The sequence below is a fragment of the Leuciscus leuciscus genome, assembly GCF_965113295.1.
Source record: "Leuciscus leuciscus genome assembly, chromosome: 22".
Classification (NCBI taxonomy): domain Eukaryota; kingdom Metazoa; phylum Chordata; class Actinopteri; order Cypriniformes; family Leuciscidae; genus Leuciscus; species Leuciscus leuciscus.
Genome location: NC_138746.1, coordinates 3,483,436 through 3,504,652, shown reverse-complemented (window position 1 = coordinate 3,504,652; position 21,217 = coordinate 3,483,436). Strand labels below are relative to the sequence as shown.

At 39.8% G+C, this 21,217-nt stretch overlaps 1 protein-coding gene and 1 long non-coding RNA gene across 3 annotated transcripts in view; one reads left to right on the top strand and one right to left on the bottom strand.

Annotated features, from left to right (window-relative positions):
• The window catches only part of itga9 (integrin, alpha 9), a 106,794-nt gene that overhangs the window by 27,408 nt on the left and 58,169 nt on the right, over window positions 1–21,217 (bottom strand). For both annotated transcript variants that reach the window (XM_082153301.1, XM_082153300.1), the window contains exons 16-17: window positions 2,863–3,015; window positions 828–904 (exon numbers count right to left, since the gene is read on the bottom strand). In XM_082153301.1, coding sequence (XP_082009427.1) covers window positions 828–904; window positions 2,863–3,015 — 230 coding nt within the window. The remainder of the gene's footprint in view (window positions 1–827; window positions 905–2,862; window positions 3,016–21,217) is intronic.
• Window positions 6,319–19,611, top strand: LOC309486263. Its single transcript, XR_014201417.1, has 3 exons — window positions 6,319–6,449; window positions 6,482–9,193; window positions 18,562–19,611. It is a non-coding gene; the product is annotated as an uncharacterized lncRNA (long non-coding RNA).

The following is a 21,217-nucleotide window of genomic DNA, read 5'->3' as shown; positions in this document are numbered from 1 at the left end:
GTGGGACAAGGAAAATCTCAACCTGTTAAAATATTTCTGGGTCATATATATCACTGTATTTCTATATTTTGATGGTTTAAATAACAAAAAAATACGGTATCACTTTATTTTACATTGTCAATGTTACATATGTTACACATAGTTACTAACTAATAGTAATAACTATAAATGATGCATAATTACATGCAACTAACTCTAAACCAAACCAAACTCTGATCCTAATCCTATAGTCAGTACATGTAGTTACTTAATAATACTTAGTACTTAAATGCATAATTACAGCGTAACAAAAGGCACCTAAAAAATAAAGTGCAACCAAAATTACTATTACTTAAAAACTTAATATTACTTTTTAAAAGTTAAACCAACAGAATCAGTTTTTATAGTGCACTAATAATAAAAAATGTAAAATATTTGAATGTATTTGAATAATGAAAATATTGAAATGTAAAAAAAAATTAAATAGGTCCTAAAATAGACTTAATTTTCATACAAATACATAGAGCATAGAATATGAATGCCTGTTTTGTAGTCATTACAGTAAAATATGTTTTCAATTACTAGCTCTAATACATACTGTAAGTTGTGAATCCCCATCTGCTCTTTAAACAGTGAAGGTTCAGCGTTTAAGGAAACTACAGAGAAACCAGGTCCAGATCATTCAGAACCAGACTAGGACTTCCTAAAGACGGTCTAATGAATGACGTCATGGGCCGATGAGAGCCAAGCGTGTGTCCACACCCACAGCGACTCAACCCTAATGACGTCAATGAACTGAAACGAGCCACTGCGCAGAACCTGGAGAGGAGAAGACCAGGGGGCTTTACCCAGAAAGCAGCAGTTTCCCATGAAGCCTCAGGTCAGCGGCACAGTCGTCTGACAGACAGTTCTTCTCAAACCACGTCTGTGAAGAGTCAAACAGAGCACAGGATGTTTACACAACTTAAACTGTCAGTATAACCCGAGTTGGGAAGCAAATACTAGAGGGTGCTGTTGTGCAAGACTTCACGATGGCCTGAAAAGCTTTAATATGAGTGGCGGTTTCAAGAGTAATAAAGAAGAAAGTGCAGTGTGTTCGTGTTGGACAGATTTTAACATCAACACCTTTGCTTTAGCGCTACAGACAAACTGGTGGACACAGTTACTAATGGCCTCAGATTCCATCATAATGGATTCCTGCCGCGCTGAAAGATGCCAGCGCCGTGTTTCCTCGAGCTCAGAGGGAAAAGCATGTCGACTAACCGGAGGGCTGGATATGATGTGGGCTGTTGGCAAATAAATTCATCAATCTTCCACATTCCATTCACAAAGAGTCAACAGCCATTATTGAGCGCTAACTAAAACCACATTTACATATGCATTGTAATTTCTGGCATTCTGAGCTGCTGGGTGATGCCAACGGCAAATGAGTACGAGGTGAGTAACAGTCTCAGAGTAAATTAGAATAATCTACTATACCAAATCATTGTTAAAATGTTAAAACGAGCAATATGTAAGGTTTTATAAGTGTTCTAACCAGGTGTGATGTGTTTTTATAAACATTCAAAATCACAGGAAATCAGAACATATTTGATTTGACGTGATATTTTACTTTCTGAACACACGTGTAGTCTTTTTGTGCATGATTTATCCGTGCTTGTGGAAGATCATGTTCAAAAAAGCAACCAGAAATTGTCTTGGGTAATTAGGACAGAAACTCTGATTAACGTGGAAAATGAACATGCTTAAAGTTTCTTAGATTATTCATTTTCTTTACTTGTATTAAAAACTATAGTAGTTTTTACTTATATTTAAAAATACTCTACTCTTCTCTACTGTACTGTACTGTACTATACTATTAACCTTTTAACCCACCAGCGGTTTTGAAAAAAAGTTGCCAGCAATTTTGATAATTTTCACAAAACTTTCATGGCCCCCAGAATATTTTGTTGTATGAATATCTGAACATGCAATATATAACAGTTTATTCTAGCTTCATGTATTCTTTCTTTATCAACACTTGAATGTGTGTGACTTTCATAAAAAAGGCAACATTTTGAGCAAAAAGCTGAGAAAAATGTGCTTTTGTCAAAGACCATGCATGCCCGGATCGGATTCAGAACGATGATCAAAACACGGATGGAGTGGATCGAGTCCATCAACACCCCTAAAGTCCTGTACCTCGTCCTGGGTCGACATTTCATTCAGTAACATTAGACAGTTTTGATTTATATGCTGTTTAATGTTTGATGATCACGTTATTTTACATGTGCTTCTATCGCTTGTTTCTGCTTCTTCTTCGTCTGTGTTTTGATCAGGAGTTTCTTTACTCTTTCAGAAGATGAGTAATAGCGCCCCCTACCGTATAACAGTGAAAACACGGAAAACTGGGAAAATTCCATCAATGGCGGGGAAAGAGTTAAAATAATAATACTAAATATAATTTAAAAAAGAATAATAATGTATGAAATATATATTTGTGCATTATGGTCTTTTTTTAGTTAGTTAGGTTAAGTTAGGCAAGTTATTTCTGGCCTTTCATGCCTTTATTTTTTTTTGTAATTGAATTGAAATCGATTGGATAGGATATTACAGATCAGACTGGAAAGCATGAGGCGGAGAGGGAAAGAGGATCGGCAAAGGACCTTGAGCCGTATAATGGATCCATGTGTCAAGTCTTAAAGTGACAACAGGCCTAATATCCCTGCTGCCAAATTATGAGATCATATAAAAAATATCTATATGCCAGTTTTTAAATCAAACTCGGGTCGCCAAAGGTGCAGTTGGCTATCCGACATTAATTCCTAAAGGTTATCTTCATTTCCGGTGCTATCCTGTTTAAAATTGATTCTTCAGGTGCAGAGAAAGCTGACGAATACAAACCTCGTTCTTAGCGGCGATCTTCTCTCCTTTTTTCCAGCGTAGAATGGGAGTCAGAGAGGGAAGGTCACGGTCCTGATATTCATCCACGACGTGCTTTCCTAAACTGTATGCTGCCTCAAACACGATGGCGGCGAACACATCCTTCACTTCTCTCTGTGGAAAAGCACAAACATGGGAAAATGTGACATATAAACAACAATAAGAAAAAATCAAATCTTTTTAAATCTTTAAAAGCTGAAATGTGTCAGTATCATTGATTTACTATTAAAGTTTTTGTTAATATATTTCATTTTAATTTTCATTAAAAAAAACTTCATTATTTTCATTCTAATTCTTTGTGTTTGTCATTTTTATTGCTTTTTAAAATGTCTTTATATTTTTTATTTTAGTACTTAAAATAAAATCCTGTATCCTTGTCAACTAGCTTAAATAAAATAAGTTATGAAAATGCTTTAATGTTTTAGTTAACCCTGAAATGTGCCACAAACACACACACACAAAAAAGAAGTTATTCCTGATATTGAAACAACAATCACACTTTTCTTTTCCCGACAGCGCATCACATCCACTAATGTTTCAAAATAAAAGCACGGACTAATAAAAGTTTAGATGAACGGCCCATATGACAAGTAGCTCACCCAATTGGTGGCCGTGTAACTGGCTTTGCACGGGCAAAAGTCGTATTTGCGGTGAAAAGCTTTATAGCCGAAGCTCTTTGCAAAGCTCTTGTTGGCTCGGTCAAGTACTATGTGCCTTTAAAGAGCCACCAAAAGCTATCGGATGAACATTTGGAAAAAGCTGGCACTGCCCTGCCCCAACACACTTCATCTTCCCTTATTTTGGCAATATGAGCCGCAGCCCGAGGAGTGTTTCCTTTGGCACACGACTTGGAAACAGTCGGACGAAAGACTGAACAGGATCAAACCTCGGCATCCTTGTTATAGGACACTAAAGAGGGAGGGACATGGGAAAAGTAGACCTCTCCTGTGCCCTCTTCTCTCCGATCCCCTGACGATTAAACATCATTGGCACCGCATTGGCTTTCATCTGTACCAACACATGAGCACCCCTTCTCTTTCTTTCGTCCCGAGAGATTTATCACATGCTTTCTGTTTGTCCACCCACCCCATCCTCTTCCTCAGCGGCGCTGAATCAGACCGATGTTTTAACACATCATGATAAAATAGATAGTGCACATCCTGTCCTGGTGTCCAGCCGACCCGCACCTTCACATGCTGATAGAGTTACTGCAGGAAAGAAGAGGAGTGGTGGCGGACCGGACAGCTTTTAGCCTCCACTAGACTCATTTACACCATCAAATGGGGCGTATGTGTTCGTTATAGATGACAGAATTAAGACAATATTTGAGCTAAAATAGTTCACACAAATATGAAAACACTGTGATCATTCACTCAACCCATTTCAAGCCTGCATGACATTCTGTATGTTTGCCAAGCTTTCATTTCAATAGCATTTAAGAATTTACCAATAAAACACACCAAAAATGTGTCATATATTATTTTGTAGCTCAAAATTGGAAATAAATATATTAATAAATGAATGCAAGTTAAGTTTTTCAGGCTGTTCCATCCAAGAGGAAAAAGGAGATAAAAACAGTGACAGTTAAAAAAGTAATTAAAAAAACAAAAAACAAATACACTAAAACATATTTGGTGTAGAAACCATTTTTCACTCAGAAAAAGCTAGTAAATTTCACAAATTATAAAGATATAGAAAATAATTAAACATGAACTTGAAGTAGAAAGACTGAAATAGTATTTTCTTGTCAAATATACTCCAATAATCTTTGTTTTATTTACAGCTTAAAAAAATGAATATTATTAGTTTTCATTTATTACTTTATTGATTTTTTTTTTTTTTACAGTGTTTAATGTATAATATCTTCATTGGTTTTCCACAAAAGAAAAAAAGTCATACAAGTTTGGAATGACATAAGGAGTAAATGATAACAGACATATAATTTTGGGGTGAATGGGTCCTTTAAGAACATTTTGGCTTTTTTGCCTTTCTTTGATATAAGCAATATATAATAATCATCATTAATCTCATGCTACGGACCTTACTGAAGGTGTTATTAAAATGAAAAATGAAAAAATAAAATAAAAAAGCTACTAAAATAAGTATATATAAAAAAACAAAAGTAAGAGATGCTGTTACTGACCCAAAAAAAATAAAATAAAATAAAATAAAAAAACTGCTTTGTGCTTTAGGTGTATTAACCAAAATATCTGTAGAATCAAAGCTTGTGTGATAAACCCTAATTAGCCATTAATCACCGGAGCCCTGGTTCATCAGCTGAGGGCTTCTCATGTGCCCTTTGGCGTCCAGAGAGAGAGGGTTTTGTTACAGTAATACGCTCGAGTCGTAAAATGAACAACATAAAGCTCAGTGTTGTGTAAAGAGCTGGTGCTCTCCTCAGGTCCCAGATGGGATTAAAGCAGTATGTATCAAATAGGCCTTATGACCTGTCCGACCAATGACCCCGGCTCAGGGGAGCAGTAAAGACCAGGCGTTCAGGCTTCACCAACAGTCTATGTGCCACTTTCATTGGGACACATGTGAACTGAGAGCATGAATGACCTCTTGTTCTCCAATAGGAAAGTGTGTACCAACTTCATTTACGACAATAAACATGCCATAGTAAAATATAATCACCAGTCCAATAGCGGTGTCTACTGTAAGTGGAGTACTTTATTTTTCAAACTGTCCAACTTATCTGGACTGATCACAACCTCACTTGGATTGATCCCTGATTTTAATGACGCTTGTGGGCAATCGTCATGTAAGTTCAGCTCCTGTCAACCTAAACAGGTGAAGGCTGAACAAATACTTGCCAAACATTCATTTCAATCACAATTAAGAATTCAACAATAAAGCAAAACAAAAGTATATCATATATTATTAACTTTGCAACTACATGTCAACTAGCAGTCATTGGAGTATTTGTAGACTATCTACTTAATATCTGCAAACATTGATTGATTGAAATAGAGTGTAACAATAAATGAATGAATGGCTTGTTTCAGGTTGGTCCATTTGTCCAAGTAGACAAACATTTAGTTAATATATATAACTATAATATTATGTATGCAACGTATATATAATATATATTTGCATCTCTGTCGTCATTGCCATTCATGTGCACCTAACTCAAATTATAGGGCTGTAGTACTTGAGTCCGGTCTTGGACTCGAGTCTGGACTTGAGACCGTTTTTCTATGGTCTCGGACTCGCTTGTATTCGGATTCGGACTTGTCTCGGTCTCGGCCACTGGTCTTGCCAAATATGGCTTTTGGTCTCGACCGAGTCCAGGTGTCTTTATTATATTATATTATATTTCATATTTCATTAAAATATTACCCGATCCGTGGTTTATCCGCATCTCTAGTGTGTGTGTGTGTGTGTGTGTGTGTGTGTGTGTGTGTGTGTGTGAGTTGGCTCGGTCCTCCCTCATGCTGTTTAATTGGTTGACATTGCGTGTATGATTGACAGGAACAGAATGTGAGGCTGATCAGACAGTCGAAACTAATGTGTGTGCTCCTTTAGGCCTATATCATTATTTTTTTGTTGTTCTTTGAATTAGTCAATTATTTCAAAGAAAATTAAAATCATTCATTATTTCATTATTTAATAATGATTTAATTTCTATAGGCTATATTTTTTAGCAGACTTTTTTTTCCTGTCCTGGACTCGGTCTTGACTCGGACTCTAACCTTTTTGGAGTCGGTCTTGTCTTGGACTCGAACCTCTTTGGACTTGGTCTTGACTTGGACTCGACTAGTCCTGGTCTTGGACTTGTCTTGGACTCGACAAAGGTGGTCTTGACCACAGCCCTATCAAATTACAATTTTGACTCTTGTAGGCTTGCTTAAAGGGATATTTCACCGCTGGAAAGATGAATGTGTCTTTAAATTGGGTCATTTATGTAGTAGAAATGTGAAATTATTTTAGAAGTTGGTGCCTTCTAGACTGAGAAAAGCCAGAAAATGTATTGTTGGCTCATATGGATGAAAGACAACAACTCCCAGAATGCACTTGCTTCACTGCCCTACGAGGCCACTCCCAAGCCACGCGACCGGTTACAGAGGGCAGTGTCGGGAGAAATTATACACCTAGGCTACTAGTCGACTTGAAACTGAAAAGACGGCGTTTTATCATGAGATCCCCCTATGGGCGGGTTGAAGACATGCGGAACGAGCTCCTCCTACTGGCTGGAGTCTCTCGCCTCTGGATAAACGAGCCTCTGATGAGCTAAATGACGATTTTTGCGTCATCTGAGGTTTTTGTTCCAGACACACAATACAGAAATCTCTCATCTCAGGAGGACATGAGGGAGGGAAGCACGGTCATTCGAGAATACTACTGGGTTTCAACTGATACAAAGCTTAACGCTAATCGGTGAAGTATCCCTTTAAGGGTTAAGTTTTGAAAAAAGTTGTCACTCCAAACCAGAAAAACACGCACAGGAGACACAACAGGAACAAGCACCTCCTGCACATTAGGAAGTAGTAGAGGTCAAATCTGAGCCTTGGCCCGGGCTTTTATCATCATTATTAATGTTCCCGTTTGCCTTCTGCTTCTTCCTTTCCCAGCCCCCCGAACTCCATCATAAACGGTATGTATTTATAGAAAGCAGGCCTCAGGACCGACCTCATGCTTTTAATTGGGTGGGTGGTATCTGAAGGAACCCAAACAACTGTTCCTCACACGCCGCTCACACACACTGACAGACTTGAGCCAAGCAGGTCAGTCAGTCGCCACAGGGCTTCACTGTACAAGACGAACGGCTGAAGCGTCATCTGTTTCCTTACATTGTTCCCATTTGGCACAGTAAAGGCTTTCACGGAAAGAGACGGCACTACAGAATGGCTTCCCACAGGCGGATTCGCAAGTCATAATAGCCTTTTTAACGACAGTAATAAAATAAAACTTTCAGAAGCAATGGTCACATTTTAGGCTAAAGTGTTCATGTTACTGTGCGTACCGTTCAAAAGTTTGGGGTCAGTAAGATTTTTAATGTTTTTAAAAGAAGTCTCTTCTGCTCACCAAGGCTGCATTTATTTGATTAAAAATACAAACAAAAACAGTAATATTGTGAAATATTATTCCAATTTAAAACAGCTGTTTTCTATGTGAATATACAGTAAAGTGTAATTTATTCCTGTGATCAAAGCTGAATTTACAGCATCATTACTCCAGTCTTCAGTGTCACATGATCCTTCAGAAATCATTCTAATATGATGATTTGATGCTCAAGAAACATTTATGATTATTATCAATGTTGAAAACAGTTGTGTACACATTTTTTTCAAAATTCTTTGATGAATAGAAAGTTCAAAAGAACAGCATTTATCTGAAATCTAAAGCTTTTGTAACATTAAACACTACCGTTCAAAAGTTTGGGGTCAGTAAGAATTTTTATTTTATTTTTGGGGGAAATCAATAAAAAAAATCAATACTTTTATTCATCAAGGATGAGTTAAACTGATCAAAAGTTACAGTAAAGACATTTATAATGATAGAAAATATTCTATTTTAAATAAATGCTGTTCTTTTGAACTTTCTATTCATCAAATAATCGTGAAAAAAAATTGTACACAACTGTTTTCAACATTGATAATAATAATGAATGTTTCTTGAGCATCAAATCATCATATTAGAATGATTTCTGAAGGATCATGTGACACTGAAGACTGGAGTAATGATGCTGAAAATTCAGCTTTGATCACAGGAATAAATTACACTTTACTGTATATTCACATAGAAAACAGCTGTTTTAAATTGTCATAATATATCACAATATTACTGTTTTTGTTTGTATTTTTAATCAAATAAATGCAGCCTTGGTGAGCAGAAGAGACTTCTTTTAAAAACATTAAAAATCTTACTGACCCCAAACTTTTGACCGGTAGTGTATATTAGTAATCATACAACACTATTGAAAACTAGTATGAATAATGAATGCTGGATCTGTACATGCTGTCATCTTGCCAAACCAAGCACCAATGTAATAAACATCATGTGCATAATGGGTAATTATTTGGGGGAGCTGCTAGTAATTAGTGGTGTTTTGATATACATTGGTTATATAACCATTCAACCATTTGATACATACCATAGCACATACTGATTGTCATAACAGTGTCTAAAACATGGCACTTTTTGTAAGGTCTTACCAAACAAGCATGATGGACTCGTCTCGAAGAGACTGTGTTTGTAGATAATGTATCACTGAACGTAATCTGACGCTGTCATTCAGCTCTCTTGTAGGAAAGTATGATTAAAAAAACCTCTATAGTCGCGAGTGCAGGTGTAGCCCTCCCGCCGGGTAGAATCTTATGGCTCACAAGTTAGAAATCTATCTAGGGGATCTTGAATTTACCCACTACCCCGGTAAAGGCACATTCTCTTCAGTCACAGTACAACTATAACCCAGATTGTCAGATTTATGTTTCTTCTTTTTCTGAAAATAATAAATAGATAAACCACTACTGAGTTACCTTTAGATAAAAAAAAAACCTATTAACAAATCAATTCTTTCCACAGGAAATCACACAAAATTATGGCAGATCAATAAACATGTATTTATTCTTCTCCGGAACTCTTTTCTCTTTTGTTTCTCTTTGAATTACCAAATAATTCAATTTACAGAGTCACAACAATGAATCAACATAACCCCCCAAAAAAATAAAAATAAAATGCCAATGCAATACTCAAAATTTACCCAGCTGGGATTTTCAGTACACAGACGGCGCGCTAGTTGGAGCTCTTTGATGCAAAACCAGAGTACTCACGAATCAGGACAACAAGAATTCCAGTTGTAGAATAGTAACCTCGAATCCTTACTCCTCGCCCAGATGATAAACAGCATCCATGATGACACATCCCACAACGACGCTTGAGTGGATCTCAATGAACTCCTCCCTTCTTAAACTGGTTAGATGCAACCGCGAAAATCAATATAGATCTCCCGATTTCGACGATCTCTCAGTGTTAAAGAAAAATAAACACACACTTAACGTGCACTCTCAACTAGATAGACCACTGCAGATCTTATTCCCCAAATTAACCAAATAAAACACGGGTATTTTCTTCCGGATTTCAAACGACTTATTATAACTTAAACTGCAATAGGCTACTGCACTCAAGAAATTAAACTCGGGAATATTCTTCCGGGTGATTTCACAATCTAAAACTAATAAAATAAATCAACGTAAAGATAGAAAATAACACGGAATCTCTCACGTGCGCTCCTCGTGCTAGATCTCCTCCTCACGCGAAAACGGAAATGCACAGTCTCTCACCGAACTCTCTCAAAATGTTCGTTTTTCCGTGCTGCAAACTGATTTGTGACACTTTCACAGTTCACACCAATCTCTCGCGCAAACTTTCATCACCAAACGGCACTCAAAAATGTCCGTGAACATTGATTTCTCTCAGCTGTCAGCCGAACTGCCACTCATCCGCGAGAGAGAGAGAGCACAAAAAAAAAACTGCATTTCCTCTCTCATCCCCTGCACCTCGACCTTTTTCAGGGGTCAAAGTACACAGTTCTCATCGTCAGACTGACGCTCTCAGAAAACACAATTAAATGCAACCATTTATGATTTGTTTTCATTTACACACATATTTGGAAAAAACTTTTATAAACATGTCTCATATGAACATGAGAGAGACAAAAAAACTAAGTCCATCAACACTTTGTTTGCGTATGAATACAATTTCAGGCCCAACTACAAATAATTAAATTATCTTATTTATAAAGAAATGAAATGACACGTATACATTTAGAAAACCCAAAACATTTTTCCTAGGTCTCTACATTCTCCCCCCACCAAAAATCGTTATGCCCTCATAACGAGGGAAAACTGAGAATCACACAATTTGTCATTTCAATATCTTAGCTCTTTTCACCAATTTAGACACATACACTTTTCAAATGAATGAGCAGAATAATATCACAATAGACTCATGTCTAAGAAACAAATCACTCAAATTAGTGTCTAGCACTTAAGTCAACTGAATAGGTACTTAACCTTCTTGCAGGCACATTCATCCACAAAAAGACGGTAGAACAGTATCTAACAGGACTTACAGCTTTAGTTTGAGCAATGACCGGCTCAAATTTTGGCTCCCCAAGAGTATCATAGGTAAACCTCTTAGGCACAGTTCTCTCTCTTTGAGACCTTCTCTCTTTTTCAATTTCCTCAGCAGAGATACCTTGATTTATATCACTCTCATTCACATTTGAAAGGTCTTGCACGTCACTTTCAACATCACCAATGTCTGACAATTGGCTCACACTTTGCAAGTTGTCAGGATCACTTTCTGGTAGCAGTCTTGAAACAGACTCTACAGACTCCTCTGTCTCAACTCTCTGAGAAACCTCAACTTGGGCTCCAGATTGCTCAACATTCTCAGAAACAATCTGTTTAACAGTCTCTGAAACAGCATTATCAGAAACCTCTGCATTATTCTGAGAAGTGTCTCTTCTTCTAGGAGTCAAAGGATGATTTTCAGGTACGTGATACCACACTCCATACCTTTCATCCTCACTCTCTGAACTCAAGTCAGGATTCTGATCACCTCTGCCTTCTTTTTCTTGTCTTACAGGTGCATTCTCACCTTCCTCTTCCGGACTCTGTGTCTGTCCAGCATTCTTCCTTTTCCTCAGAACTCTCTTTCTGGGTTCAGGGACACTGTCAGGAACTTGTCGCTGTCTCAAACCTTGTCCAATAGGAAGAATGTGATTCCTATGCAGAATCTTGACAGGTCCAGTTCCACTCTCTGGCTTAAGACGAAACACAGGTAAATGAGGCATCTGGCTCTGGACAACGTAGGGCTCAGTACTCCATCTGTCTGCCAGCTTGTGCTTTCCTTGCAATCCAAGATTCCTGATCAGTACTCTATCTCCAGGAACAAGGTAAGAGTAATGCAGCTTCTGATCATATCTTCTCTTATTCCCTGCATTCTTCTTTCCCGCTTTTTCCTCCGCCAGCTCGTACGCAGACTTCAACTCTTGCTGCATGGTTTTGACATAACGCTGGTAAGACTTAGTGGAAGTACCATCACTAGACACACCAAAACTGAGGTCTATGGGCAATCTGGCTTCCCTTCCGAACATAAGGAAGTAAGGCGAGTATCCTGTAGCTTCATTCAGACTGCTGTTGTACACGTGTACAAAATGTCCAAGGTGACGGCTCCACTGTGGTTTCTGCTTCGGATCCAGGGTTCCCAACATATCCAAAAGGGTCCGGTTGAACCGTTCGGGTTGAGGATCACCCTGAGGATGGTATGGCGTTGTACGGGATTTCTCCACTCCCAACAGGTCAAACAACTCCTGAATGAGCCTGCTCTCGAAATCCCGTCCCTGGTCCGAGTGCATCCGTCTAGGCAGTCCGTAATGAATAAAATACTTCTCCCACAATACTTTTGCAACTGTGGACGCCTTCTGGTCCTTAGTTGGAAAGGCTTGCGCATACCTCGTGTAGTGGTCAGTGATGACTAAGACATTGCCAATGTTCTTGGAGTCTGGCTCAATGGACAAAAAATCCATACACACAAGATCCATAGGTCCCTCACTGGATAAGTGTGACAATGGTGCAACTCTCTTTGGCAGGGTCTTCCTCTGGACACATCTGGCACATGTTTGGCAGTACTTCTCCACCTCCATCTTCATTCGTGGCCAGTAAAATCTCTCTCTTACCAAGCCATAAGTCTTGTCAAACCCCAGGTGTCCAGAATCATCATGAAGTGACCGGAGAACTACTTCATGGAACTGCCTGGGCAAGCACAGTTGCTTACGACGGGGTTTGTCTGGGGCTTGAGTGCATCGAGACATCACTCCATTCTCCATTACTAACCTTTCCCACTCTCTCATCATCAAGGGAAGGTCCTTGTGAGATTCCCTGTTGACCTTGGACAAATCTCCTCCTTTAAGAGCCTTCCATATCTCTCCAAGACAAGGATCCTCCTGCTGAGCACGTGACAGATCTGCAGAACTCAGTTTTGGAATCATAGAAGTATCCAGAGTGGCTAAATTGCAGTAAGCTTTGGGGACTGATTTAAGAGATCCTCCCAATGACATGACAATCCTACTGGCAGTTGCGAAGCAGTTGGACATGTCTTGCACCGGCAGCTTACACAGGGATCTCACTCCAGAGAATGATATATTAGTCCACTCCTGGTCGTTCACTTCCCTATGAGGACGACGAGACAAAGCATCGGCATCAATATTTTGTCTCCCAGGCCTGTACTTGAGACTGAAGTCGTATGCAGAAAGAGCCGCCAGCCACCTATGTCCCGCAGCATCCAGTTTGGCTGTGGTCAGAACGTAAGTTAGCGGATTGTTGTCCGTCTGCACTTCAAACTTTGCTCCGTACAGGTAATCGTGTAGCTTGTCAACAACAGCCCACTTTAACGCCAAGAACTCAAGTTTGTGGACTGGATAGTTTCTTTCAGAAGGCGTCAAGCTTCTGCTGACAAAGGCTACAGGCCTCAACCCCTGTCCTTGGTCCTGATACAGCACCCCGCCCAACCCTTCACAGCAGGCATCAACATGTAAGACGTACGGGAGCTGAGAATGAGCAAATACCAACACAGGAGCCTGGGTAAGTCTCACCTTCAACTCATTGAAGGCAGCTTCACAAGCATCAGTCCATCTACTTCCAAATAGATCCGAGGCTTTATATACGACTCTGTCTGGGTTGTCTCCAGCCTTGATTTTCTTCAAACTCTTGTTAGGAAGACACCCTTGCAGTAACTGGTTGAGTGGGTAAGATATTTTAGAATAGTCTTTTACGAATCTTCTGTAGTACCCACAGAAACCTAAGAAAGAACGTAACTCTGTCACGTTCTGGGGTCTGGGCCAAGACTTGACAGCTTCAATTTTGGAGGGATCAGTCGAGACACCGTCTTGAGACACGATGTGACCCACATAGCTGACAGAAGTCTGACAAAAGGTGCACTTGTCCAGGGACAACTTTAACCCTTCACTTTGCAAGCGGTCCAACACCTTGAGCAGTCTCTCCTCATGCTCCTCCAAAGTCCGTCCGAAGATAATGAGGTCGTCCAAATAGACCAACACTTCCAACAGGTTCATGTCTCCCACCGTCTTTTCCATCACTCGCTGGAAAGTCGAGGGAGCTCCACATATCCCTTGTGGCATCCGCTGGAATTGGTAAAACCCCACTGGGCAAATGAAAGCTGTCTTTTCTTGGTCGTCTTCACTCAGGGGGATCTGGTAGTATCCACTCCTAAGATCCAATACGCTGAACCACTGACTTCCATTTAAGCAGGCCAGAGCATCTTCAATGCGTGGAACGGTGTATTGGTCAGGGATTGTGCGACGATTCAACGTTCTGTAGTCCACACACATCCTTATCTGCCCATTCTTTTTCCGGACTACGACAATCGGTGAAGCGTAGGGGCTTCTGGAGTCTGCAATAATTCCAGCCTCTTTCAGCTTCCCCAAGTGCTGTCTAACATCTTCGATGTCAGCTGGTGCAAGCCGCCGTGACCTCTCACGAAAAGGCTTATCCTCTGTCAGTCTAATGTGGTGTTGGGTACTCTTCGAACATCCCACATCAAATTCGTCACAGGAGAAGACATCTTTTCTCTCCAACATCTTTTTGGCCAGACGCTGTTTCCATTCTTCAGAGACTGGTGTATCGCCAAAATTAAATGAATCCTTGGTCAGTTTGGTTTGACCACTACTCTCTCTGGGCTTAGAGACGGTAGGCACAACATCAACCGGAAACACATGGGCGATAGGCATTCCTCTCTTAATCGTCACTGGGCAAGAAGACACATTTCTAATAGTGACTCCGATTCTTTTTGAATGTACAGCAGTAGCAGACTGCACCTCAGCTCTCACTAGCAGTTCCTCAGGAAAACGGGACTCCTCAGGCTGATCCACTAACAGGGGTTTAGCAGATGTTGTGGCTGGGTATTTCAGGATTCCAGAAACCCTCACACTCTCTCCTGGAGTCAACTTCAACGGCTTAAGGCGGGGAAACCAGACGGTCCCTCTACAATCGTCAACATCACACTTGCTAACAGCAATGACCCGTTCATAGGCAGTTCTGATCTCAGGATGGACAGTCAGGATATGAAGAAAATCACTTCCCATCTTCGTCTCGCAAATTTCTACCAGCTTCTTTACCACAGCCGTGTTTGTTCCCACCAGAATGTTGACATCTCCTTTCATGACGGGATCGGGACAGACCAACACTAGTGCATCTATGGATTCCGCCACTCCTGCAACAGATCCAGGAAACTCCAGCTTTAAAGACAAACAGCCATCATAGGGGTATCTCTGCGAGCTTAATCCCCATATCTCCAAATTTTCAATTGGTGTCAGTGGCAGATGCTTCAAGTGTTTCTCATAAAATGATCTGTACAACAGCGTGACCTGCGATCCACTATCCAGCAAAGCCTTAGTGTAGATACCTTCCACCTGGATGGGAAGGACAGAGCTAGGTCCCACTAACCCGCTCAGAAGATCTACTTGCTCAGCTCTTGCTCTTTTGCACTTTGTGGAACGTGTCTTCCCCGGAGCTTCAGGCCGTTCCTCTACTGAGCCCCAGAGGCGTTTCCCGACGGCTGTCTCATTTTAATGAGCCGCTGGTTTACTCTCCTGAGATTCTCTTCGTTGGTACAATCACGTTTCAGATGCCCATCTTCTCCACATCTGTAACAGAAGATGTTAGCCTTGTTCACTGGTCTGGTTGGTGTTTTGCTCTCTGCAACCGCAGCTAGACTGTGCGTAACGGAATGATCATAGGTCACTGGTTCCTTCGCCATAGCTGACAAGCGAGACACCTCGTTCTTCAATCCCCTAATCTCCCTCTTCAGCATTTCTACTTCTGAATTGGCCAGATTGGTGTTACCGGATGACTCATTCTTTGCAGGGGGTACCCCAGCCACAGCTACATTTGCATGCACTGAGCTCCTTTGCTTCAACATACTCTCTTCTTCTCGCACCTCTTTCATTAACTCATTGAAGGAAGGAGGGGCACACAGCTTATGGGTCATCCTCAAGCGCATTGCCACCAGGTCACTTGAAAGAGCACCTCTAACTATTTGCTGCATTCGAAGACGATTCATTGCAGGGAACTCAATGCCTTTTTTCCTCAGCATACTGTGTAGCATCCTATCCAACCTCATTATGTAGACTGAGAGCTTCTCTCCCTCACTCTGGTAAGTGCTTCGAAATTTTAACATCAAGTCTGCAGCATCCTCAGTGGTGCCAAACGCTGACTCTAGCGCACTCAGGTAATCACTGAAAGTAGCAGACGGGTTACCAGTCTTCTCGAATCTTACAATGTCCGCTGCAGGACCTCTGAGACACTCTACTAGTCTCTGCTTCTTGACATTGTCTGAACACTGCCACTCTTCCAGAATGTGAGTAGTCTGCTCCACCCAGACCTCATACTCATCCTCTCCATGAGGAGTGGGAATGAACCCAGAGAAGGGACGCAGCTTTCTATATCCCACTCTCTCCTCAGATGAAGCCACATGACATGTTTGAACAAGGGAGTTTATGGCATCAACAAGCTTAGTGTCAAGCACAGGTGTAGAGGAAGCCAAACTTGGAATGTCAGATAGCGACTTTCCCTCCGCTTGAAGGAAAGACATCAGCTTAGTCTGGAACTCATCTTCCCTACTGTGTTTAGGTGCTTCAGCTGCGACATGCACAACCTGCGTGTACCAGATACCAACTTCAGGTCCTCCCAGCTCCGCAGGTATAGACATCTCAGAAACCTTGCTGACCGTCTCAATCAGAAGAAACTGCTGTCGCTTAGTCTTATCAAAGAGGCGATCGAGCACTTTGCATTTCCTCATTCCCAGAGCAGCATCCAGCACTTCATAAACTACTCTGTCTTCACAATCTGCAGGTACATTGCTCAGAATGATAACTCTGTCCAGCTCAACACCTTTCTCTCTACACCAATCAATTATCTCACTAACCTCCATTTTGTTCACTTGTGTCATCAACAGTATGTGCTCAGAAAAACAGGTTATAACTGGTAAGCATCAAAGCTCCATTCACAGAAGAGAGAAACACAATATACACAAAGCACAAAAAAAAACCACACGCTCACTGCGCCTGAAACACAAGCTGAATAATCTGACTTACATCCCGGACGAGCCCCCACAAAATGTAGCCCTCCCGCCGGGTAGAATCTTATGGCTCACAAGTTAGAAATCTATCTAGGGGATCTTGAATTTACCCACTACCCCGGTAAAGGCACATTCTCTTCAGTCACAGTACAACTATAACCCAGATTGTCAGATTTATGTTTCTTCTTTTTCTGAAAATAATAAATAGATAAACCACTACTGAGTTACCTTTAGATAAAAAAAAAACCTATTAACAAATCAATTCTTTCCACAGGAAATCACACAAAATTATGGCAGATCAATAAACATGTATTTATTCTTCTCCGGAACTCTTTTCTCTTTTGTTTCTCTTTGAATTACCAAATAATTCAATTTACAGAGTCACAACAATGAATCAACATAACCCCCCAAAAAAAATAAAATAAAATGCCAATGCAATACTCAAAATTTACCCAGCTGGGATTTTCAGTACACAGACGGCGCGCTAGTTGGAGCTCTTTGATGCAAAACCAGAGTACTCACGAATCAGGACAACAAGAATTCCAGTTGTAGAATAGTAACCTCGAATCCTTACTCCTCGCCCAGATGATAAACAGCATCCATGATGACACATCCCACAACGACGCTTGAGTGGATCTCAATGAACTCCTCCCTTCTTAAACTGGTTAGATGCAACCGCGAAAATCAATATAGATCTCCCGATTTCGACGATCTCTCAGTGTTAAAGAAAAATAAACACACACTTAACGTGCACTCTCAACTAGATAGACCACTGCAGATCTTATTCCCCAAATTAACCAAATAAAACACGGGTATTTTCTTCCGGATTTCAAACGACTTATTATAACTTAAACTGCAATAGGCTACTGCACTCAAGAAATTAAACTCGGGAATATTCTTCCGGGTGATTTCACAATCTAAAACTAATAAAATAAATCAACGTAAAGATAGAAAATAACACGGAATCTCTCACGTGCGCTCCTCGTGCTAGATCTCCTCCTCACGCGAAAACGGAAATGCACAGTCTCTCACCGAACTCTCTCAAAATGTTCGTTTTTCCGTGCTGCAAACTGATTTGTGACACTTTCACAGTTCACACCAATCTCTCGCGCAAACTTTCATCACCAAACGGCACTCAAAAATGTCCGTGAACATTGATTTCTCTCAGCTGTCAGCCGAACTGCCACTCATCCGCGAGAGAGAGAGAGCACAAAAAAAAAACTGCATTTCCTCTCTCATCCCCTGCACCTCGACCTTTTTCAGGGGTCAAAGTACACAGTTCTCATCGTCAGACTGACGCTCTCAGAAAACACAATTAAATGCAACCATTTATGATTTGTTTTCATTTACACACATATTTGGAAAAAACTTTTATAAACATGTCTCATATGAACATGAGAGAGACAAAAAAACTAAGTCCATCAACACTTTGTTTGCGTATGAATACAATTTCAGGCCCAACTACAAATAATTAAATTATCTTATTTATAAAGAAATGAAATGACACGTATACATTTAGAAAACCCAAAACATTTTTCCTAGGTCTCTACATAGGAAATACAGTGTCTAATTTACTGTATTCAGGGTTGGATGCCGTCCATTCCCAAACTCACCAGAGATATAATCTCTCATCTGAGGATCATTGAGTCTGACCTCACGCTTTTAAACATGGAGACAGTGGTGAAAAATAGTGCTGAGTGAATGATCACAGCTTGTGAAGAGTTTCACACAAAGACATCTCGATGATCATCAGAAAAAAATAATTGAATGTCATTATAAGTGGTCAAACTTAAGTCTTGATCTAAATAAAATGCATTAGGAGTCTTACTATTGAGGCTATTATAGGTTGTCATAACACCTTTATTGATATCCCTTCACTGGCTAGATACAGAATACAATATAAGGTGTTGTTTGTTTTTAAAGCACTACTACATGATCAAGCTCCTGAGTATATAAAGGACATGTTAATTCCTTATCAGTCTCAACGTCACCTTCGCTCCATCCCATCCATCCCACGGTCTCGCTTGAGGCGTAGTGATCAAATCCTCTAAATCCTGTAAAATCCTCGTCAGGCATGGATATTTTTAAATTGGAAATTAAAACTTATTTATTTGATCAAGCTTTTGGCGTTTGATTATGTCTGAGAACTGAGAGTGATTTGTTATTTGATTCTCTTGGTGTCCTGTTTTAATGTAATTTAATGTTTGTATGTATTTTAGAGTTATTGATTACTTCTGGACAGCACTTTGGTCCATTCTAATGGTTTTGAAAGTGCTTTATAAATAAAAGTTGAGTTGTGAAAAAACAACCTTAACACATGATGGCAAGATATACACTACCGTTCGAAAGTTTGGGGTCGAGAAGATTTCTTTAATGACAATGAAAGAAGTCTCTTCTGCTCACTAAAGCTGCATTTATTGGATAAAAAAATACAGTAAAAACTGTAATATTGTAAAATATTATTACAATTTAAACGAATTGTTTTCTGTGTGAATATATTTTAAAACGTAATTTATTCCTGTGATCAAAGCTGAATTTTCAGCATCATTACTCCAGTCTTCAGTGTCACATGACCCTTCAGAAATCATTCAAATATGATGATTTGATGCTCAAAATACATTTCTGATTATTATCAATGTTGAAAACAGTCGTGCTGCTTCATATTTTTGTGGAAACTGATATATTTTATCAGGATTTTTTGACGAAAGTTCAAAAGAACAGCATTTATTTGAAATAGAAACATTATAAATAACATTATAAATGTCTTTACTTTCACTGTTGATAAAGCAGTTTTACTTCTAAAGGAAAGTTCTTGTTTTAAAGATTGTTTTTCCATTTTTCAGGTTTCCTGTAAAACCCTTCTTTTTTTTTTCCCTGACAAACTTTGACACACTTCAAATCTGTGGGCAGAAACCGGGAGGCTGATATCATGCAATGCTCTTAAGAATGTAATTTGTATTTAATTGCCTAAGTTCTCCAGTTATGTGCCAACATGAGAAGAGTTGCAGAACCAGAGGCTTTGACACATAAAACTTGTCAGTTAATCTTTAAGATAAGCAGGGTGGCTGAACTCAACTTCTCTCTGTTCTTCAGGGAAGACAGAAGGGATGATGTCATCTGAGCAGCGGCGATCGTGATTGGCTGAGGGGATCTGAGCTGCCCGCGCTCACGTGGCTTCCACCAGATCGTTCCAAGAGTTATTAAATACATGCACACGGTGCACAAACCGGGGCTTTATCGAGATCAAGACCCTCGGAGCTAAACTCACAGTTCCTGCTATTAATTTACGCTCGGCTCTAGGATTCCCTTTTAAGGCCAGATGCGTGCATGACATGTATTTAGAGTTATGCTAAAAATATAAACTTCAGCAATTCATGCACTTCAATTCCGAAGATGTATAAAAAAAAAATCACTATTTCTATTGGTCATATTTGAAAAGCTATTAAACTTCAGCATGCAATCTATCCCACATTATTTGTTTAATGCATTAATAATGCATTAAAAACCACTGAGAACATAGCAACTCCATAATAACACCCTAGCAACATGATAGTTTTGCACATGCACACAACTAATATTTAAAAATTATTTGTATTTACCAATGCTGTTATTTACACTAAAACATTTTCCACAGCCATTTTATTTCATGCAAGTGATGAATGAGTGAAACCTGAAGTACTTCCCGTATAAAAGCCCTCATATAGTATTTCATTCATACTCACATGACCCATCTGAACATGATCCTCCCGCTGGATACTTCAACAAGGTGAGCTATAGTACAACAACGTCAAATCACACAGTCCCTGACAGACACTGTTCAAGACAACAACATCCCATATGGAACCAATTAAAAAGCAATTCAGGGCATGAACATTAATAACTGTGGAGAAGTACACAACCCATGCCACCTGAAATAACCATGTTTATGTGTTGCATGTGTTTGCAAATGAGATTAACTTATTAGAGTGTCAGATCAAACAGATTTAGCACAATTGTGCTCCACCTTCGGTTGCATAAGTTCAGGATAGATCACTTATAGTCTGTGGAAAATACAAATTAACATGAAAGATTAATTAATACATCGCCAGAACAAGTTCTCCGGAGCCGAGCAGGTGAATCTGCATTTGATTCCCGCATTAAAAGCCGGAATGAAACGGTCACGAACCGAGCAAAGCCTGAGCGTGAAGATATTTCTCAGATCTCTCTCCAA